Here is a 23,891-nt window from a genome sequence, read left to right on the forward strand (position 1 = left end):
TTTTGGAGCCCAAGAAAATAGTCTGTCACTGTTTCCATTGTTTCCCCATCTATTTGCCATGAAGTGATGGGACCGGATGCCATGATCTTTGTTTTTTTGAGTGTTGAGTTTTAAGCCAGCTTTTTCACTCTCCTCTTTCACTTTCATCAAAAGGTTCCTTAGTTCCTTTTCGCTTTCTGCCATAAGAGTGGTATCATCTGCATATCTGAGGTTACTGATATTTCTCCCAGCCTGTGCTTCATCCAGCCTTGCATTTCGCTTGATGTATTCCGTATAGAAGTTAAGTAAGCAGGATGACAACATACAGTCTTGATGTACTTACTCCTTTCCCAATTTGGAACCAGTCCATTGTTCCATGTTGGGTTTCAACTGTTGCTTTTTGACCTGCGTACAGATTTCTCAGGAGGCAGGTAAGGTGGTCTGGTATTCCCATCTCTTTCAGAATTTTCCACAGTTTATTGTGATCCACACAGTCAAAGGCTTTGGCAAAGTCAATAAAGCAGAAGTAAATGTTTTTCTGGAATTATTTTGCTTCTTATATGATCCAACAGATGTTGGTGATTTGATCTCTGGTTCCTCTGCCTTTTTGAAATCCAGCTTGTACATCTGGAAGTTCTCAGTTCATGTCCTATTGAAGCCTAGCTTAGAGAATTTTGAGCATTACTTTGCTAGCATGTGAAATGAGTGCAATTATTTGGGAGTTTGAACTTTCTTTGGCATTGCCCTTCTTTGGGATTGGAATGAAAACTGACCTTTTCCAGTCCTGTGGCCACTGCTGAGTTTTCCAAATTTGCTGGCATATTGAGTGCAGCACTTTCACAGCATCATCTTTTAGGATTTGAAATCGCTCAGCTGGAATTCCATCACCTCCACTAGCATTGTTTGTAGTGCTGCTTCCCAAGGCCCACTTGTCTTCTCACTCTAGGATGTCTGGCTCTAGGTGAGAGATCACATCATCGTGGTTTTCTGGGTCATGAAGATCTTGTTTGTATACTTCTTCTCTATATTCTTGCCACGTCTTCTTAATATCTTCTCCTGCCAGATATCCTTCTCCTCCTCCTCACCCTAAAACCTCATTTTAACACCAAAATAGCAACTAGCTGCTGAACAACCATCAACAGGAGAATGTTGGATCCCACCAAAAAAAGATACCCCATGTCCACGGGCTGAGGAGAAGCCCCACCAAGATGGTAGGAGGGGCGCAATTGCACTTGATCAAATCTCGGACCCACCAGAGACGCTCGGAGGGTGCAAACCAAACCTTGTACGCATCCAGGACTGAGAGAGGAGCAGTGACCCCACAGGAGCCTGAGCCGGACCTGCCTTTGTGTGTGCGTGTCTCCTGCGGAGGCACAGGTCGGCGGTGACCTGCGTGGGGACAGGGACTGGTTGCAGCAGACCTGGGAGGTGCGGCGTGTGGCCTCAGTCCTCTTGGAGGAGGTTCCCATCAGCCCCGCCATAGAGCCGCCTAGCAGGCGACCCACAAACTGCAGAACAATTATACCAAACAAGTTCCTGCACTGTTGTGAAAGGTCTGGGGTCCACAACAGATTACCTAACCTGGGGATCTGGCAAAGGGACTGAGAACCCCAAAGGAAACAGACTCTTGGAGGGCACAACAAAAACTTGTGCCCATCAGGACCCAGGAGAAAGGAGCAGTGACCCCACAAGAGACTGAGCCAGACTTGCCTGTGAGTGTCCGGGAGTCTCCAGCGAAGGCGTGGGTCAGCAGTGGCCTGCCTTGGGGTCAGGGGTGCTGACTGCAACAGACCAGGGAGCAGCAGCATGCTGGCAGAAGTCCTTTAGGAGCCGGATCATTACCCCTACCATAGTTTGGCCACAGGCCAAAGTACAAGGAGGGAACACAGCCCCACTCATCAGCAGAAAATTGGATTAAAGATTTACTGAGCATGGCCTTGTCCACCAGAGCAAGACCCAATTTTACCCACAGCCAATCCCTCCCACCAGGAAGCTTCTACAAGCCTCTTATCCTTATCCATCAGAGGGCAGACAGAATGAAAACCATAATTGCAGAAAACTAACCAAACTGATCACATGGGTCACAGGCTTGTCTAACTCAATGAAACTATGAGCCATGCCATGTAGGGCCACCCAAGACAGATGGGTCTTGGTGGAGAGTTCTGACCAAAGATGGTCCACTGGAGAAGGGAATGGCAAACCACTTCAGCATTCTTGCCTTGAGAACCCCACGAACAGTACGAAAAGGCAGAAACGATATGTCAGGTTAGGACTCACCCTAAAACCTCATTTTAAGTTAGCTATCTTTTGAAAGAGCCAGACAGCTGCAATCTGAGATACTTGGGCTGAAGACTTTATTTTCTGGGTCTGGGGAACATGGCTCAGCTAATAACAGTATCCTTGTTGAAAGTCAGTTGCCCATAGAGATGTGGTTTTACTCCTGAACTCTTGAATCTCTTTCATTGATCTGTATTTCCATATATTAGTACCATACTCTCTTGATTATTGTTGCTTTCTAGTAAATTTTGAAATCTCAGAGTGCGTGTCCTCCGACTTTATTTTTTCTTTTTGAAGATTGCTTTAGCCATGTGGAGCTTCCCTGATGGCTCAAAGGGTAAAGAATCGGCCTGCAATGCAGGAGACTCAGGTTCGATCCCTGGTTCAGGAAGATCCCCTGGTGGAGGAAATGGGAACCCACTCCACTATTCTTGCCTGGAAAATCCAAAGGACAGAGGAGCCTGGCGGGTTACAGTTCAAAGGGTCGCAGAGTCAGACACAGCTAAGCGTGCACGTTGGGCTGTGGTTAGCCATTTAGGGTCCCCTGCAATTCCATATACATGTCACAGGCAGCTTTTCAGTTTCTATAAGGAAGTCAGATTGGGAACTCAGATGGGGATTGCATTGAATCTGTAGATCAGTTTGAAGAGTATTGTGGAATTTACAATATTGCCTTTTAATTCTAAGTGTGAGAGGTTTCCCATTTATTTAGATGTTTCTTTCTAGTGTTTTTATAGTTTTCACGTTATACACTCTGCTTTTCTTTTGTTAAATTTGCTCCTAATTTCACATACTGTTGTAAACGGAATTGTTTCCTTTTGTACTGTTCATTGCAAATGTATAGAAATAACAGTTGATTTTGTTTATTGATTTTGTATCCTGAAACTTTGCTGAACCCATTTATTAGTTCTAATAGTTTTATAGTGGATTCCTTAGTATTTTCTATATGTAATATTGTGTCATCTACAGAGAGTTTTGCTTTCTCCTTACCAATCTGGATGCCTTTTATTTTCTTGCCTAATTGCCCTGGCTAGAACCTCCAGTACATGTTGAATTAATAAAAACAGATATCCAGGTCTTGTTTTTTATCTTAGATGGAAACTATTCTTTCATCATTAAGTGAAATATTAAGCTATAGTTTTCGTAGATGTCGTTTATCAGGTTAAGGAAGTTTCCTCTCCCCAGAGTGTTGAGGGTTTTTATCATGAAAGTGGGTTGACTTTTCCCAAATGCTTTTTTCTGCATCTGTGAAGATGATCATGTAGGTTTTGTATTTCATCATTTCGATGTGGTGTATTACACTGATTTTTCAAATGTTAAACAACCATGCATTCCTGGGGTAAAATCCCTTTAGTCATGGTGTCTAGTTCTTTTTATTTATTGCTAGATTCATTTCTTAGTATTCTGCTGAGAATTTTTATGACCGTATGCACAAGATACTGTTTTATAGTTTTCTGGTGATATCTTTGTCTGGATTTGGTATCAGGGAATACTGGCCTCATAGAATGAGTTGGGAAGTGATCCCTCCTCTTCTGTTTTTGGGAAGAATTTGTGAAAAATTGAAGAATTCAGTTTTGAATCCATTTGGGCCATATGACTTTTCTTTATGGGTAGTTTTTTGATCACTAATCCAGTCTCTTCATGTATTATTAGTATATAGATCTGTTCAAACAGTCTAGTGCTTTTTTCTTATTGGTATAATGACACATGACATTATATGAGTTTCAGGTATACATCAGTTAAGTCGCTCAGTCGTGCTATTGGAATTTTGGTAGGGATTACAATGAATCTGTAGATTACTTTGGGTAGTATGGACATTTTAACAATATTATTTATTCCAGTCCATGAACACAGGCTGTCTTTCCATTCATTTGGGTATTTAATTTCATATGCCAGTGGTGCCAGTTTTACTTTACTTTATGATTTGTATGGCGCTTACTTCTTTTCTTGCTTAATTGTTCTGGATAGGACTTCCAATACTATATTGAATTAAAATGATTAGAGTGGGCATCCTTGTCTTGTTCCAGATATTAGAAGAAAAGCTTTCGGCTTTTTACCATTGCGTATGAGGTTAACTGTGGGCTTGTCATATATGGCCTTTATAATGATGAGATACATTCCCTCTATATTCATTTTGTTGAGAGTTATCGTAAATGGCAGGAGGAGAAGGGGACGACAGAGGATGAGATGGTAGCGTGGCATCACCGACTCAATGGACATGAGTTTGAGTAAACTCCGGGACTTGGTGATGGACAGGGAGGCCTGGCGTGCTGCAGTCCATGGGGTCGCAGAGTTGGACACGACTGAGCGACTGAACTGATCATAAATGGGCTTCCCAGGTGGCGCTAGTGGTAAAGAACCCACCTGCCAATGCAGGATACATAAGAGACGTGGGTTCAGTCTCCAGGTCGGAAAGATCCCCTGGAGAAGGGCACGGCAACCCACTCCAGTATTCCTGCATGGAGAATCCCATGGACAGAGGACCCTGATGGGCTACAGTCCATAGGATCGCAAAAAGTCAGACACGACTGAAGTGACTTAGCACACAGCAGCACACATTATAAATGGATGTTGAATTTTGTTAAATCCTTTTTCATCTATTGAGATACTTGATTTTTATCCTTCATCTCATTAATGTGACTGAACACATTTATTTACAGATGTTGAACTATCTTTGCACCTTAAGAATAAATCCCATTTGACCATGGATGTGATCCTTTTAATGCATTGTTGGATTTGGTTTGCTAATATTTTGTTGAGGATTTTTGCATCTATGTTTATCAAGGATATGATCTATAATTTTATTTTTGTGTGTATGGTATCCATCTCTGGTTTTGATATCAGGATAATGCTAGCCTCATAAAATGAATTAGAAGTGTTTCCTCTTCTTCTATACTTTGAACAAGTTTTAGAAGGAATGGTATTAATATTTTTAAATGTTTGGTAGAATTCACTAGCGAACCCATCTGGTCCTAGACTTTTGCTAGGAAGTTTTTGATTACCAATTCAACCTACTTGCTAATAATTGGTCTGTTCAATTTTTTTTCTGTTCTTCCTGAGTTTATGTCTTGCTATGATTTTGCCCATTATTCAGTCAGTTCAGTCGCTCAGTCATGTCCGACTCTTTGTGACCCCATGAACTGCAGCACACCAGGCTTCCCTGTCCATCACCAACTCCCAGAGCTTACTCAAACTCATGTCCATTGAGTTGGTAATGCCATCCAACCATTGCATCCTCTGTCGTCCCCTTCTCCTCCTGACTTCAATCTTTTCCAGCATCAGTGTCTTTTCAAATGAGGCAGTTATTTGCATCAGGTGACCAAAGTATTGGAGTTTCAGCTTCAACATCAGTCCTTCCAATGAACATTCAGGACTGATTTCCTTTAGGATGGACTGGTTGGATCTCCTTGCAGTCCAAGGGACTCTTTCAAGAGTCTTCTCCAACACCACACAATTCAAAAGCATCAATTCTTTGGTGCTCAGCTTTCTTTATAGTCCAACTCTCACATCCATACATGACTACTGGAAAAACCATGTTTGACTAGACGGACCTTTGTTGGCAAAGTAATGCCTCTGCTTTTTAGTATGCTGTCTAGGTTGGTCATAGCTTTTCTTCCAAGGAGCAAGCGTCTTTTAAATTTCATGGCTGCAGTCACCATCTGCAGTGATTTTGGAGCCCCCCAAAATAAAGTCTGACACTGTTTCCAGTTTCCCCATCTATTTCCTGTGAAGTGGTGGGACCAGATGCCATGATCTTAGTTTTCTGAATGTTGAGCTTTAAGCCAACTTTTTCACTCTCCTCTTTCACTTTCATCAAGAGGCTTTTTAGTTTCTCTTCACTTTCTGCCATAAGGATGGTGTCATCTGCATATCTGAGGTTATTGATATTTTTCCCAGCAATCTTGATTCCAGCTTGTTCTTCATCCACCCCAGCATTTCTCATGATGTACTCTGCATATAAGTTAAATAAGCAGGGTGACAGTGTAAAGCCTCGATGTACCCCTTCCCCAATTTGGAACCAGTCTGTTGTTCCATGTCCAGTTTTAACTGTTGCTTCCTGACCTGCACACAGATTTCTCAGGAGGCAGGTCAGGTGGTCTGGTATTCCCATCTCTTTCAGAAATTTCCAGTTTGTTGTGATCCACACAGACAAAGGCTTTGACATAGTCAATAAAGCAGATGTTTTTCTGGAACTCTCTCACTTTTTTGATGATCCAATGGATGTTGGTAATTATTCCTTTATAATCCTTTTCATTCCTATAACAATGTCCTGACTAAATATCTTGCATTTCTGATTTTTGTAATGTGAACCCTCTATTTTTCTTAAGCAATCAAGCGTGTGTGTTGTTTTTCCTCCACTGTAATCAAGTTTGCCACTTCCAGTAGTGGAACTGCTTGGTTTCACAGCTGTTCTGCATTGGTAGGACTACCTAGCTGGTTCAGCTGAGGGCATAGCAGAAGGTGGGCATGGGAGCGACCGCAGGCCCAGATGTCAGACTCTCACTTTTTACCGTAAAGATTCCTGAATGTACTCGTCTCAATTTGTTATATGCCTTTGGCTAATTTCTAGAGTCCTGAAATAGTTGGTTTTAACAATTCTTAAATTGTCAGTTTTTAAATTCAATACTTTAAAAATTTTAAATACCCAGTTTTTAAATTAGTTTTCATGGGGGAGATGTGCCAAGTTCATCATGTTGCCAGTGCTGAATGTAAATTTTTACCCAATATTTTGGGTATTGACAACCTCCGTCACCGTATAGACTGAATTGACTCATGAAAACGGATAGTTTTAAGTTTTAAAGATAAAATTATCATAGCCATTTCCTTCCATTTTGGACTATATTAATATGTTACATAGCTACCATATATTGAATATTGGGATAATTGCTTTATCTACACACACACACAGATACACACACATTCATTCTACAGTCCTCACACTTGACTTGTAATGTTACTCTCATCACAGACGGGGAAACCAAGCCTTGAAGAACTTGTCTAAGGTACTCAGTAGCGGAGTAATAATTCACTCAGGCCATTCTGACTATGCTGTTGCCATTATACCTGTTTCTGCAGTTGTTCACCACTTCCTCCAAGGAAGTGTGTTCTTGGTATCAATTTGATTCAATCAGTTCAGTCGCTCAGTCGTGTCCGACTCCTTGTGATCCCATGTACTGCAGCACGCCAGGCTTCCCTGTCCATCACCAATTCCCGGAGCTTGCTCAAACTCATGTCCATCGGGTTGGTGATGCTATCCTCTGTCGTCCCCTTCTCCTTCTGCCTTAAAACTTTCCCTGCATCATGGTCTTTTCCAGTGAGTCAGTTCTTCACCTCAGGTGGCCAAAGTATTGGAGCTTCAGCTTCAGCATCAGTCCTTCCAATGAGTATTCAGGACTGATTTCCTTTAGGATTCACTGGTTGGATCTCCTTGCTGTCCAAGGGACTCTCAAGTCTTCTCCAACACCACAGTTCAAAAACATCAATTCTTTGGCACTTAGCTTTCTTTATAGTCCAACTCTCCCATCCATACACGACTACTTGAAAAATCATAGCTTTCACTAGACGGACCTTTGTTGGCAAAGTAGTCTCTGCTCTTCAGTATGCTGTCTAGGTTGGTCATAGCTTTTCTTCCAAGGAGCAAGCGTCTTTTAATTTCATGGCTGCAGTTACCACTGCAGTGATTTTGGAGCCCAAGAAAATAGTCTGTCACTGTTTCCACTGTTTCCCCATCTATTTGCCATGAAGTGATGGGACTGGATGCTATGATGTTCATTTTTTGAATGTTGAGTTTTAAGCCAACTTTTTCACTTTCATCAGGTTCTTTAGTTCTTCTTTGCTGTCCTAAGTGTGGTGTCCTCTGCATATCTGAGGTTACTGATATTTCTCCAGCAATCTTGATTCCAGCTTGTGCTTCATCCAGCCTCGCATTTCACATGATGTACTCTGCATGTAAGTTAAAGAAGCAGGGTGACAGTACACAGCCTTGATGTACTCCTTTCCCAATTTGGAACCAGTCCCTTGTTTCATGTCTGGTTCTAACTGTTGCTTCTTGACCTGCAGACAGATTTCTCAGGAGGCAGGTCAGGTATTCCCATTTCTCTAAGAATTTTCCATAGTTTGTTGGGATCCACACAGTCAAAGGCTTTGGCATAGTCAATGAAGCAGATGTTTTCCTGGAATTCTCTTGCTTTTTCTATGATCCAGCAGATGTTATATCCAGCGGCAATTTGATCTCTGGTTCCTCGGTCTTTTCTAAATCCAGCTTGTACATCTGGAAGTTCTCAGTTCATGTACTGTTGAAGCCTTGAATTTTGAGCATTACTTTGCTAGCGTGTGAGTGCAATTGTGTAGTAGTTTGAACATTCTAATCAACTTGATTAATCAACATGTGTAGAGCATATATTGTTAGTTTCTTGAGTCTCATTCAACCTCGTTTGTTCTGTCCCCAACCTCCCTCACCGCATTCTAGTCTTCCAATGTAGGTCCATGAAGAACTTGAATTGGGAGGGCTTAGGGTGAAAGGTTTTCACTAATAATTCAAATAACATTCAGACCCTTTTTGAAAGCTGCCTGCGTATTCTAAAAGCCACTTTTTTTTCTCAACTCTTGGTTTTGATGGGGCACCTACTTCCCACAATGAGCCAAAAAAGAACCATCTAGGTTCTTAATAAAATTTCATTATTTCCTTATCTTTTTCCAGAATACTACTTTATAGAATGCTGTACAATTTGAATGATCACATTCATCAGGCTCTTTATCAGAAACGTTATTCTTTCAGAAATGAAATGCATCCGTCTTACTATTCTTGTGAAGTGCTCATTCATTCGACACAGAAAATCTATCTACCCAACCAATCTACCTACATACCCGATCATATAAACCTGGTCTTCCTTCTGGGAACTCACATCTCAAGAAATAGACCAGGATACAAAAGTTTAAGTGCATTAGATAAATAAACATGCAGACCAATAGATGTGAAATCTACAGCCTTTGGCTAAGTCTAGCTATAAAAGGCAGGGGTCTGTATGTACATGTAAAATACTATGACCAACACATCAGTAAGAGAATTAGAGGTGCTGGAGTTCAGGATGAACAGACCAGGAAAGCTTAAGTACAATTTTAATAGTTGTTAAAATGATTCAAGATGGGCTAATTGTATGAACCTAAAATTCCTCCTTTGTCACTAATCTAAGGCTCACAGGCATAAAGGACAGGACAAAGGTCTTGAGTCCTCTCCCTTTACATCCACAAAGAGAATTTTATGGTCAAGAATGAGTCAGACTTGACTGTGTAGGGGTGTCTGCTAAGACTTTCCCAGTCTGTATATTGTATGTACATTACTCAGTGTTTCCTTCATTTACCCACTAAACATTTGAAGATTCATCTGTAGACTATGTATCATGTTAGACACTAAGTTGAAAAAGATAATAACTCTTCCTTCAAGGTCAGAGTCCCTAAGTGTCAGGGGAACAGTTCCAAACAATAAATGAGTTCGTCAGCAGGCAAGGCAAGAGCACTCAGAGGTACAAGACGTGCACACACTGCCGTATTTAAAATACCTAACCAGTCATCACTAAGGACCCAGTGTATAGCACATGGAACTCTGCTAAATGTTACCTGGCAGCCTGGTTGGAAGGGGGTTTAAGGAAGAATGGATACATGTATGGCTGAGCTCCTTTGCCTGAAACTATCACAACATTGTTAATCAGCTATACCCCAACACAAAATAAAAAGTTCAAAAGGGAAAAAAAAAAAAAAAAGAGGTATATGATAGGCAGTCTTTCAGGGCACAGAACAAATGGATAGGGACATAAAAGTAATGTGGCTTGATGGGAAGATGAGTACCCTAATGAATCCCAGCAGTGGTCAAGCAGGGAGCTATCAAACAGTAGAAAGGTCAGTAGTGTTAAAGCACATGTTCGAGCAGCCAAGAGAATAAGGTATCAAGAAGACAATGGATAGTCGCCAATGCTGCCTAGGTGTCCAGTAATATAAACTGGATAGGGGCCGCTGATGTGATAGGTGACCTACACCATGGTGGAAACGAAGAAATTAAGCCCAGTTAGCATCATGTTGAAGGGATCACTATGTCTTTGGGAGATCTTACCTATAAGAGCAAAAAGGTCAAGGAAAGTTGTCTCTAACAAGAGTTATTTTAAGGACCAAGACACCCGACTCCAGCAGTTAGGACATTTGTCTATTTGAAGAGAGTCTCTAGTTTCCTTTCAAAAGAGCCAAGATAAATTAAGGCCAAAGGGAAAAAATCAAACTAATCTAGCACTGAGTACCCCAGTATACTGATGACTGCCACATTTCCTCGTGTGTCAATGTCCCATATGATGGTAGGCAATACTCCATCCCATAAACAAGTTTTTATAATCCTCTTGCTTGAAATATTACGGCAGTTAATACAACCTTGTATGTACGAATTTTGAAGGTCCTAAATTTTCCCCCAAAGGAATTTTTGATATGGTAAATACTAGAGATTGGTAACTTTTAAGTTCTCCACTTAAATCTTCCAGTGTAAACTCCTTGCTATTCTAATCTGGCAAGCTTTGCAAAGGCCAATGCTTAAATTAAGAATTAAAAAAGAGACACATTCTCCCCTGCTCCATGCCTCCCCTTCATTCCCAAAACTGACTTGCACATTGGCCTTCCAAAGAAAATGACATGCAGAATCTGAGTACAAACAAGAGAAAACCCATCAGGCTTCATTCTATCAAAAAAATGCCGAGTAAGATTTCTTGACAAGATGGATATCAAGGTGTTTTCTCTAACAATTACAGATTTTTTTTCAGAAATTGCTAGGTAATCACTGAGAGGTGAAATGTGTTTTTCCTTTTATAAAATGAGCAAAAGAACCAATGCATAGCATTAAAATATGTGAATACTTACATTATATTGACACTGGTTGTCAAGATAGCATTTATACTCAAAAGCATGGATTTTTGAGTCAGATGGAACTGTGTCAATTCAAGTGTTGTTTTTCTAGTAATTTATTGCTAATAGTCTTCCTCCATGAAACTTTTCTCCTATTGTAGCAACTTGTATGAAGTTTCTGCTTTAGTAACCAATCTGTGCATCATTGAAAGGGCATCTCTTAAATGTTGAAGGTCAATAGTTAATACCTTTTTTTTTTTTTTTAAATATACTGGACCACAATTCATGAAAATTAAGGGGTGGTTCTTCCCACCACCCAAGAACTCCCAGGATACCAAGACAAGTAAGTGTTGCATCAGTCAATCAGAAAGGTCAGTTTAAACTGTATGTTTAAGGCACAGACATTTCACATGGACTTTCTAGGTAATAAAGGAAGACATAATATAATTAAGTTAGATCCTATTAAGTTTTGTTATCTTTATTTACAACATAAATTGATTAAAATTATTAATTGCCAGAACTTGTGACCCAGAAGTATCTCTATAGTGTAGTGAAATACACTTAACTCTTATAGTTAATAATGCACCCAAAGTTTCATTAAAAAAAAAAAAAAAATTAGTCAACAATAAGACTCTTTCATGACTGTACCAAGTTGTTGATTTCTGGTTTTCTATTCACCTGTTCCATGTAACCTTGTTTTTGGTACCACAATGTACTGAGGGCTAGCAAAGGAGCTAAGGTAGAAGCACACAGTGCTCGCTAGATTATCCAGTTAAAGTATGTGATACTTAAAATAGTATCCTTTTCCTAGATATGAATTTTTATTCACATTTGCAAATACATTCTTCCATAAGTTCTAAAATCTTCACTTTAAAAAAGTGAAAGTAGGTGGAACTGAGATATTTGTGTTTCCTTAAAATTTTAGCACACCTAAGACAATAACAAGAACCTATTTAAAAAATACTGTTAATAAAGTGGTATCTGATGGTCCTCTGGCCAGGTATTTATTTAGGAACCATCAATTACAATTCCAACTGGTATTCCAAAGGGAGCAGTTGAAAAAAAGAAAAAGAAAGATACAACTAATACAGTTTCTCTTACTCTTCACTTTTCTTTTATTATTCAAAAGTCAGTATGTTATTCTTAAATCATTCATCCTCAATTTTGATTTAATGTACCATCATTTTTCCCCAAGATATGAAATTTCAGAATCTCTTTGGAATACTAATTTCACGTTTCTAGGTTTAACAAAACTGTTGAAATTTTAAATTCCATTCTGTTTCCCTGAATTCTCAAGACAATTGCTGATGTAAATTTTAATATAAAATATTTAGTCACAAAATAGTATTGCTTTTTGTATGCACATAGTTGTAAGATTACTCTGCTTTTGTCAATAAAAACTATACCATCTTTCATAAAACTCTAAACAAATTAAGAAATGTAGAACAAAAATTACACATGGTAAAACAGGTACCAGCACAACGTTAGGTTATATTACATCAAAAAAAATTTTAATGGTCCCAAATATATATACTCAACAACTAAGCATACACTCAGAGAAGAAAAAAAATCAAAAACAAAATGAAACAAAAAAATTATGACACAAATGACCACATCTAGAATTCCACTCAATCTTTAATCAAGTAGGGACAAATCCCCACTTAAAAAAAAAAAAAAAAAAAAAAAATCTGCAGTTTGAAGGGCAAAGGGAACAGATAAAAAAGAGGAAACTTTATATTCGCCCCTCCCCCAAAGAAGTTTTTCCAAACCTGTTGTAACTTGACTAAAATGTTCAGAATGTACGATTTTAAAGGCAGGTCTCTTTATACAAAGAAACTGCTGGCATTCTTAACTAGTGAAGAATTATGGCAGAAAAGCCTATTCTTCTGAGTCTCAAACATGGTCCGAGAAAGCATGTTCTGATTGTAGCAACTGACCAGTCAAACCAGAGTTCCACTTACAAAACCCCTGCCCTGTTGGCTTTTTGTTTCCATTTCCTTCCCTGAGAAAAGGGCAATGTGTGGTCCAAGCTGGAGAGCTCAAAAGGCGTAAGTCTTTCCCCTAAATGTGTAGTGTCCCCTCCTCCTGCTCCACTGAATTGGCACTTGATGAGCAGAAGTCAAGTGTGCGAGCTGATCCGGGTGTCAGTCATTCACAAGAAACCACTGCTTTGTTGTAGATGTTGTAGTGGGGAGGGGTAGAGAACCAGTTTTCTCGACAGGTACTGATCACAAGCAGTTGCCACCATTATGACTCAAACTTTGCTTTCTTTGACAATGGCAGAGTGTCTTCCTTGTCGTCATCCTCATCATCATCTTCATCATCGTCAGGATAATCCACCAGACCCACGAGGCCTCCCTGCTCAGAAATAAGGGTTATTTCAAGAAAAGACTACACTTTTTAAGTCTGAGTGAGGGCATCCCCCCACCCCAATATACAAACTGGTTATTTCTGGGAGGCGAGACTGTATGGAGCTGAAATTTATTACATATTTCCCAAGTTTTCCATGATAAAATTTTACACAGTTGATGAGACTTCCCTGGTGGCTCAGATGGTAAAGAAATCTGCCTGCAATATAGGAGACACAGGCTCAATCCCTAGGTTGGAAAGATCCCCTGGAGAGGGAATGGCAACCCACTCTAGTATTCTTGCCTGGAGAACCCCATGGACAGAGGAACCTGGAAAGCTATATAGTCCATGGGTCACAGAGTCAGACACGACTGAGAAACTTAACACTTTCACATGATCCTTGCAAACCACGTGGGAGATAAATACTAAGTACTGAATTTAAAATTCAAAATTTAAGTTTTAAGACTTAATGCATTAAAATTTCTTAACACAGTCTCCACAGTATCAAAATTAAAACCACAGAAAATAAACAGACCACTAGAAATAAGGGTAGACAGGCAGAAATGAGGGTAGACAGACTCTCAGAGGCTAGGAATGTAATTCTGCCCTGTTCCTTCCTCATTTCATCCAGGCCCTGCTCCTTCACCAGAAACCACTGTGGCTCATGTCAGACCTGATGTAGATCAATGAATCCCAAATGCCACTGTGTTAACTTAGTCCAGGGAAACATAAGGTGGCCAAAAAAATTGGTTTTTATTCAGAGATTATGTTTATCCCATATTTTGGTGGTAAAATTTTGATCCTTCCTAAATGAAATGTTTGTGATAGTAGACAGTTAATTCTTTTTCATAAACCTTGCTTTAAAAAAAAAAAAGAGTATCCAGATATTTAAATTATTTTCTCCCCATGAAGTCTTTTCCTGGGTATTAATTGGGAAAATTGATAAAATAATAAACTTTAAAATTTCTGTAAATGTTTCGACACATACAAGTATGAGCCTAAGATTCTACAATGCAAATAGCCAAAATAAGAATATACTCAAATTTCTATATGGGTCGTAAAAACTTTCAGAAATCTCTCAGCTCCTGGTGGGAGAATTTTTCTCTAGTTCGCAAATGTTAAAATCAGTTCCAAAAGACAGTAACTGAAAGGTGTCCAAGTCATGACAATCAGTGTTGAGAAAGCTGAAACATACCTTGGTAGTAATAGCTGCCGTCTGAGATGTACTTTTAGGGATGGATCCAGGAGAGCCTGGAGACCCTGGGGATCCAGGGGACCCTGGAGAACCAGGCAGATTTGCTGCAGGTGACTGGCTGGAGAGGGTGGTCTTTGTTCCACTAGAGAGGGAAAGCTTGAAACTTGGGCTCTGCCGACCAGAAAGATTCGTTTTCAGAAGCACCTCCTTTTCCTCACTTTCTTTTACTAAAAATGAGAATATTGTCAATAGTTGTCACCCGTACTCATCTTTTAAAATACCTCCAAGTGAGGTGGCTCTAAAACACAATAATTAACTAGCTTACTCCTTTGCAAGAGAGCAACACTGAAATTCAGTTTATGAACAAAGCTTAGCAAAATACTTAGCGCCCTTATCCAGAAAAGGAAGGAAACCTTCAGTGTTCTACCCTTCCTGAAATATCTTATGCAAGTCAGATGAAGGAAATTTAGTCTAATACCTTCACAACAGAGCTATTTAATCAAAGTCTATAAAAGCAAGTCTTTTAAAATCTGTTGTGACACAAAGTAGATACTAATCACTCTGTCAAGAAAAAAAGGATAAACCTAGAGTGAGAAAGCCTTCATTTTTCTCTGCCCATCTTTTCAACATACATTTCTTCCTCTCCATGAATTTACTTATTGGATCCATAATGTCATCATCATTCTTAGCTTTGTCAGATGGAGACACTACAGCTTCTCCATCTTCCATGTCGTCTTCATCTGTGTTGAACCACATCTCCTCTTCATCTTCTAGTGTTCTAGCATCTCTTCGATATCGATGATTCCTCAAAATGGAACGCATACTGTGAGCAAAGAGAAGAAAGTAAAATGAACAGACTTATAAAGACTTTTTAGTCTTCAAATATTGTCCCAAATTACAGTCTTAATAGATTAATGGAATATTATAGATTCACAGACATAGAGGCTGTGGGGGGAAAAAAACCAAAACAGATTTGACTCAGCACAGAACAAGAAACTACACTCTACCATATCTAGTGTTAATTAGTGGAATCAAAATTCCTATTATCAAAATTGTACTGTTACAGATCAGTTACTAAACTAGGAATTAATAAGTCTTAATTTATGTATTTTAAAATATACCACAAGTATGTGAATTCAGGTATTTTGGAAAAAGTTACACAATTTCATTAAAATAATTTGTAACATTAAAGAAAAGCTAATAATCTGATTTTACTTTGGACACAAAAAATAGCCTTATTGTCATATCAGTGTTTTGCTTCTTTTCTTTTGCATTGTCTAACTGGATATATATGCCTAAGATAGGTCTACAGGTCATATTGATATCCACCTAACATTGTCAGGAAAACATTTACATTGATCATTAGAGAAAAATACAACTTCTGTTTATTTCCCCCTCCCTTGCCAAGCTAAATAATACACAAACAAAAAAGAGCTGCCACCATAAACCTGAATAGGTTCAAATATGTGGTAATCTACCTGTCAAGTTTGGGATTATCTTGCCTTTCTCTTTGTTGTTCAAATCTCAGTTTCAATCCTTTAAATGTTTGTACATAATCTACATCTTCCAGTGCTTTCCAGTAATTTTCAACTACATGAGCAGTTAATGATTTTATATCTTCCTATAAAAAGAATTGTAATACAAAATGATAGGGAAAATGTTATTTTAGCAAAATATGAGTCTTAACTGCAGTGAACTCATAAACTCTCCCAGAATAGTAATTTCGTAAAATTGTTATCCAATCTTAGGGACAAATGAAAATGGACATAACATACTTAGATATCCCCCAACTTTTGGTGCACCTCAGAATTATCCATGGCTCTTTCCAAAGTAAATGCCCAGGTCCCACCCTAGGTGATTCTCATTCAGTTAAGTCTGGGCTGAGCAAATATATTTTAAAATCACACTACAAAACAGTGGTAGAGATGGATGGCAGTGATGACTGCAAAACAATGTGAGTGCACTTAATGCCACTGAACTGCACCCTTTAAAAAGGGTTAAAAGGGCCAATTCTGTTATGTATATTTTACCATAATTTTTTAAAAAAGCATGCCACAGATAATTGAGACACACCAGTGCTTGAGAACTGCAAACATACTATATCACCAAAGAATCAAGTTTTTGCTCTTAAGAAACATACGGAGGAATGTCAAGAAAAATCCAGAAAACCTCAAAGTTAAAAACTAAATAAAAACACATCCAAATACTATGTCAACTATAATTTCGCTTTCTTAAAATGACCAACATGACAGTATTATATCAGTTTTCAAACTATTCTATAAAGGATTCATAGCTGCTGAGAGAGATTATTTTTTTTCTTAGTTGGAATTGAATCTCTCATAAGCTTTTGGTAACATTGGTTTCCTTTCAAAAATTCTCTCCAAATATAATCTCAAAAAAGCCAAAATAACAATAATGCTTATTAGATTTTCTCAAACAAAATCAAAATTCTAACTAAAAAGCATAGAACCTACCACTCTAATAAATTCAAACATTTCTATTATAGCAGAGTTCATCAGATTGTAGCGGGATCCATTGTTGAGAAATGCTTTGACTACTGGTTCAAATAAAAAACTTTTCATTATGTAGCGGTTGTAAAACTCATCTTTTAATCCAATGATCTTTCTCTTAAAACGAAGAGCACCTGAAACACAGAGGTATTGTTGTTCAAATCACATACCGTATTTTCGTATTTTAGAATTACAAATTTACCCAAATAAAACTATTTAATAAACATAGTTCTTCGTGCAGTAATAAGTTACTGCTTCCAGAAGTATGAACCTAAAAGATTACAAAAGGGTTATCAGAAAAATGTATTCTAAAAGCAGTGTATGTCATCATAGAACGCAAGTCTTAGCCAGAAAAATTCTGGAATTAAGTTACTAATTACCAAGATGTATTTTATATCTGAAGTAAGAAATAAGACTGGGCTAATGAATGAATTAACCTATCATACTACTGTAGATGAGAAAATTCCAAATGTAACCTTTTGTATATACCTTCAGAACAATAGAAGAAATATTAGGGCAATCCACTCTATAATTTGATCTTATTTTTGGACACTCTTATTATTTTCTATCAGGGTTAATGGGTTTACATTGGTTTGTATTTGGATGTGTTTGCAGAAATGCCATAACCCCACAGAAATCTGTAGGACCCCAAATTTGCCTTCCCATAGATTAGGAATCAATTTAGAGGATGCTTTTAAAATGTGGTCCTCTATGCTTGCTGCAGCGAGTATGCTTTTTTTCCCTAGTTTTCCTTTTTACAATTAATTAGGCTTTAACTTACAGATTAAAAGGTATATTTACATCTTGAAGTATGGGGAGTTACTTAAGTCACCATTCATCAAGATCCAAATATACTCAGACAGCTAGATTTCAACAAAGCCCTCTTCACCTAAATGTAATTATCAGTAAGTTAATGCCCCAGTTATTGTAAACAGTTCAAAAAAGCATACTCACTTCATGCAGTCACATCGTCTTCGGTTGGCAAGATTAAATATTGTGTTTGTATTTTGGTTTCTTTGGAGATCATGGAAGTGGCTCGTTAAATTGCCAATTTGTTATTAATCAAGTCCTTCATGAGCAGGTAGCCAGGCAACCATGCTGACACGGTTTCTGGGTAGGAAGGCAGAGGAGTAAAGCAGCTCAATTTTTCTTTAGTTGGCAGAAAAGAGGTCCACAAGTGAATGCCCAATTAGGTACAGTTGAGTATAAACTGCCTTAACAATCCAGCTTATTTAAGAGTGTCTCTTACTAAAGAGAAACACTGGGCAGGGAGTTCAAAATAGTTTAAAAGTATTTTTAAACTACTGAATAGTTTCAAATACAAAAGCATGGTGAAATAAAACATTTTAAACAATAAGCGTCATCTTTCTTTGTGATAATAAGTCAAAGCCTAACAATGAGTTTTGAGAGCCTTTTTAAAAATGTTGCTTGACAGAGGAACTTAGGCAGTTCCATCTGTCAGAATAAAAATCAGAACTCATGCTAATAGGCCAAATTTTAAGCTTTTAGTAATTAAGGCAAGTGTTATTATTTTAAAAACTGTTACTCCAACTTTGCAGGCTTTTTGGAGACTTGTGTCCTACCATAACACACACTAGCTAAACCCCGTGGTCTGCATGCATTTCCTGGGTACGTGAAAAGAACTCCCTTCCTAGAATTCACTAAGACAGAGTATGCAGATGGTGCCACTGCCATCTCCTCAAAAGCAGTTTTGTTCAGAAACTGCTAAGGTGGATAGAATGATTCTAATGGGCTTTTTTGTTTTGCTCCTCATTTGCCCTTATGTATTTATATTAAGAATTGTGTTATTTCCACCCATACCTTTCCCCAAAAAGAAACTTGCATGAAAAATATCCAAACACTATTCTTGCTCTTGAATGAAAGCTTACTTTTAAAAATTTACCAGTGAGTTCTATGAAGTCAAGCTGCTCAAAGGAGAGTAGAGAAAGCTTTTGGGGTAAGTCCAATCAGCGCAGCTGGAAGGTTTTCAATGTACAAGTGGCACTGTGCTTCCACTCACATCTCTAACCTGTATCAGCATGCCAGGGATCTCTTAACGCTCAGTGTTAATCATCTCTGAAATAATAAATCTTACCTTATACAACATGAGATCTTATGTAAGTTTGAAACTTTTTGCCTCACATGTAACTAATGATAGTTGACTAAATCATCTACCATGAAAATTTTCTTTACTTCATTCTTCATATAAATTTTCATATTTTAAATAAAAACAATCAGATAACATAAAGGTATGAGCTAAAAAGCTACAGTGTAAAATTCAAGAATCTGGAAAAGGCCAAGACTGATAAAACTGGTGTGTATATGTGTGTATACTCACACAAACATATCTAATGTATAAGGACTAGGTAAGAATTGCTGTTCTAAAAAAAAAAAAAAAAGAATTGCTGTTCTCACCCACAGATTTATGTTGTCTTTAAATATAAGGAAAAAAATAAGAACCAGCAAATATAAAAAATGCAAAGTCCTCAAAATGTAAGCAATGTCTGTCTTTACAAATGGGGCATCTAAATTTACTTATAAAACCTCCCTTAAAAAACAAACAAACAAACCATACTTAATATTTCAATATACTTATTCTAAGACTGAAAACACCTTAAATCTCAAATTTATGCTAACTCTTTTAGAAATTCTTGATAAAAATTCCTACTGTATAGACAGTTCTAAAGAATGCATTCCTAGTGACTGGCATCTTCTTTTAGAAGCTACTCATTCTCAATCCTGGAAAGAGCCACACTGAGAATTATTTAAGAAAGGGTAAGGTTTAATCAATGATAGCCTAACTTGGTTTGGAAAATATTAACAATAATAAAACAAAACTTAGATTTTTGTGAGCATGCTTAGTTTCCTACAATACAGACTCATTAATCAGTCATGATTCTCCTCATAGTTCTCATCAAACTGTGAGATATTTTTCTTTGCAGTACTCTAAGCAAAATAACAAGATGAAGGCCTATAAGAAAAGGCCTTTCCTTTTCTGCCACTCTTCCACTTGACTCACATATTCCACCTATACCAAACCACCAACACATCACACTTAACATTTGTTCATCTGAATCATGTATTCAACCAAGAATGTCACCCTCTCTCATGATCAAGACACAACTTATTTTACTCATTTTTGCAAGATTCATTCAGGTAGAGTAAGTCATTTTCACTATACATCCAAAAACACCTTGATATAATGCTGTTGTTTTGGTTTTATCTCCTCCTAATGAACTCTGAGCCAACTGACAGCTGAGTCTATAGGTCTTAATCATCTTTTTCCTAATACCAGGTATGTACCATCCTTCAACAAATCTAAGATGCCACTGATTAAAAACCTTTTCTACTACAAAGGAAACAAAACAAAAAAACTACTAATCACAACATGTCATTAATTTTAAGACTCAATATGAGTATCAATACATATCTTAGAATCAATAAAACATGGTAATAGGTGTTAAATTTACTGAAACAAAACTAATTAATTTATTCATTCAGTTTTTCCATTCTGTCCCATCTGCTGAAACTCCCTTTCCCACACTCAAATAAGACCTTCCAGATGTGAAAGAACAATTCAAAGAGGTGTTTATTAACTCCCTCTCAACTTGCTTTGGGACTCTCACTTTTCCTGTGATAGGTTTATAAGGACAATGAGTATGAGTTTAAAAGCCCTTCTTTATATGCACTATATTCCTTTTGGCTTAAAAAGATCTGACCACATATGTTCTCAGTACATACTGCAGAATGTATACTAGATAATTCAGCTATAACAACTGTCACCCTGATAGGTTTCCTTCTAAGAAAAATTCATTAAACTTTCTATTTTTAATATTGTTTTAAAGATAAAATGTTGACACTGTAAGTTAACGTCAGGAGTATCCTTATAACAACATTTTTAAATTTAAGCATATTTTTAAAATTAATTAAGCAAAACCATTTTTTTTTTTTTGGCCATACCACATGGCTTCTGGGATCATAACTCCCCAACCAGGTATTGAACCCATGCCCTTGGCAATGAAAGTGTGGAGTCCTAACCATTGGATTACCAGGGAATTCCCAAGCAAAGTAATTTAAAATGAAAGTAAAAAAAGATAGCAAAAACAGATGTTTATGTTCAGGCCTCTAACTAGTGGATGATTACAACGCCTTTTTTTTTTAAATTACAATGCCTTTATATAGTTTATATATAATTTTATATGTAAGTAAGTTTATAAACCAAACTTACCCATAAAAACCAAAAGACCAAAAGAGTTACCAACAAACATCTCTTATTGAGCCTCTAGTGTACCCTAAAATTGGTGTGCCAACTTACCAAAGAAGGCTGACTGCTACAAGAATATTCTAGATTAATTTATAATTCAGAAACATGTTTCACTTCAGTAAACTATATGAATACAGTGAGTCAATTTTTGAAAAACATGTAACTAGAACAGCCTTGTTAAAAGACTGTTGTTGCTCTAAGAGTTGACAAACCTTTCTCATAAAGGTCTACAGAATACAGATTCTAGGCTTTGTGGGCACATATGGTCTCTGTAGCTTTTTTTATTATTTCAACAATGCTTTAAAAACATAAAACTATTTTTTTCAGCTTGCAAATTGTGCAAAACAGACCACGGACTGGATTTGGCCACAGCTGTGGTTTGTTACCCCTGCTCTAAAATATATGAGGTAACACAATGTAATATGTCAAATATGTCTCAGTAAATCAAGGGGGAAAACATTTGTGGAATTAATGAATGGACCATCTGTAGACATTTGTGCTAGGCAGTCTGTAACTTAGAAAAAAACGCATTTTGGAAACTCAGTGCTATTAGCTATGTTTCCCAAATTATGAATATATTCTTTGGGACAGTGTGAGACGCTAGTCTCACAAGAGTGTCTAATTTGTGACTGTCATGCCATATATATTAAGTAAAAAATAAATAAGGTAATAAAATGATTTAAGGTGTCATTTTAATAATATAATACCTTAATATATTTTGTAGCTATACTCTAAGATCTTTACTGTACACTGAAAGAAGAATCAGGAAAATCACCACTCAAAATGTAGCAAAAGTACGTTATCAGTGTAGTTTAGTATTAGAACCTAGGTTTCCTGAAATCAGTGATCTTTTCTTCTCAGGCAACAAGACTGAAAGATAACACAATATTACAGAGACAATAAGTAATCCAGCAGAAGCAACACTTACACAATGCCAAGAAAGCATGCTTCGAGGCCATAAGAACCAGCACTCTCCGGAGGATGTCCTTGTTAATAATGTAGTTCTTTATGTGGTAGGTATGGTGCTCCACACAAAATGTTAACAATTCCAATACCAATGCCAACAACTGGGCAGTCTGAAAATCATCTGAACAAAACACAATTATACTTAATGGCTTATATTCATTTTTTCCCCAAATTTCAATCAAATAAAATCCTTTCTATTAACCCAAATATGTTCAAATTAGGGAAAAGGAAACTTAACACTTACTGAATGCCTACCACGTGCCAAGAACTGTGCTTTCCATTTTTTCACATTTAATTTAAACAACTCTGAAGTATTAGTGTCATAAGACCCAGGTGTGAAATGTTTTTAGTAAGGCAACTGGGATACAAATCTATTAGATCTGCTTTATTCCCAAGCGTGAGAATGCTCTACAATGTCTTTTACCATGTCCCTCAGCAGATGCAGATATCACAGGAGGTCCTACCCGACATCATCCAGCTTTAATGAACTACTCTCTCTGCTCTTTTGATTCGTGTGCTTGATTTGTACCTCCTTTTACTCCATGTTACTGAGTCCACACTGCATTATAGTCTAATCACTGGTTTATCTTCCTCACGAGGCAGCAAGCCTCCAAAAGTATTTTACACATTTTTTTTTAATTTCCTTCATTTAACCCCTAAAGATTAGCACAGTGCCTTTCCCACAGAGGGCTCTCAATAAATGTTTGGTGAACTAAACATGTAGGTTTGGAAGGAAGCCTCAAGATTTACCTACTATATATTGTGTTCCTAAGACTTACTTCCAGAGTCATAAAAAAGTGTAAATTTAACATTTATTTTCTAAGTGGTATTATGAATTATCAATATAGCATATTTAACTTATATGACAAAATTACTTATTGTCAAAGCTTCAATAAGGAATTTCTCAACGTAGACCCTAAAACTACTGTTATTTTCTAAATCTCACACACATACACACACACAGGCTAAAGGAATAAAATGCAGAAATAAATAATCCTAACTTGGAATAATCCTCAGTGCCAAAAAAAAAAAAAGTTTAACTGAGCACAAGCTTTGCTCTATCTACATGTCCGAAGTACAAATAACTTAAAATCAATCCTCTAATAATTACTTCCATTTGTTTCACATATGTAAATACAAACTAAACAAATCCTGCTTTAACAAAAAAATTGTTTTAAAACTCTGAGGGCAATAAATTATCTCTGGTATCTTCTTTCACAGTTCTACTACGTCTGATTATAACATTTTAAAAAAAGAAATTTATCTTGACATTACCTGTTTTGAAAATATATTAGTAGACCTCCTGGTGGCTCAGGTGGTCAACAATCTGCCTACAATGCAGGAGACCTGGGTTTGTTCCCTGGGTTGGGAAGATCCCCTGGAGAAGGGAATGGCTACCCGACTCCAGTATTCTTGCCTGGAGAATTCCATGAACAGAGGAACCTGGCAGGCTACATACAGTCCATGGGGT

At 37.5% G+C, this 23,891-nt stretch overlaps 1 protein-coding gene across 3 annotated transcripts in view; it reads right to left on the reverse strand.

The window, feature by feature from the left end:
• Positions 1 to 12,222: 12,222 nt before the first annotated feature.
• Positions 12,223 to 23,891, reverse strand: part of PPP4R3A (protein phosphatase 4 regulatory subunit 3A) — a 35,193-nt gene continuing 23,524 nt past the window's right edge. For all 3 annotated transcript variants that reach the window (XM_061159297.1, XM_061159296.1, XM_061159298.1), the window contains 6 exons: positions 22,383 to 22,541; positions 17,155 to 17,324; positions 16,159 to 16,301; positions 15,313 to 15,503; positions 14,681 to 14,907; positions 12,223 to 13,494 (listed from right to left, as the gene is read on the reverse strand). In XM_061159297.1, the coding sequence (XP_061015280.1) occupies positions 13,384 to 13,494; positions 14,681 to 14,907; positions 15,313 to 15,503; positions 16,159 to 16,301; positions 17,155 to 17,324; positions 22,383 to 22,541 (1,001 nt within the window). In that variant the 3' untranslated portion in view covers positions 12,223 to 13,383. The remainder of the gene's footprint in view (positions 13,495 to 14,680; positions 14,908 to 15,312; positions 15,504 to 16,158; positions 16,302 to 17,154; positions 17,325 to 22,382; positions 22,542 to 23,891) is intronic.

This window comes from Dama dama, chromosome 13, assembly GCF_033118175.1.
Source record: "Dama dama isolate Ldn47 chromosome 13, ASM3311817v1, whole genome shotgun sequence".
NCBI classification, from domain to species: Eukaryota; Metazoa; Chordata; class Mammalia; order Artiodactyla; family Cervidae; genus Dama; species Dama dama.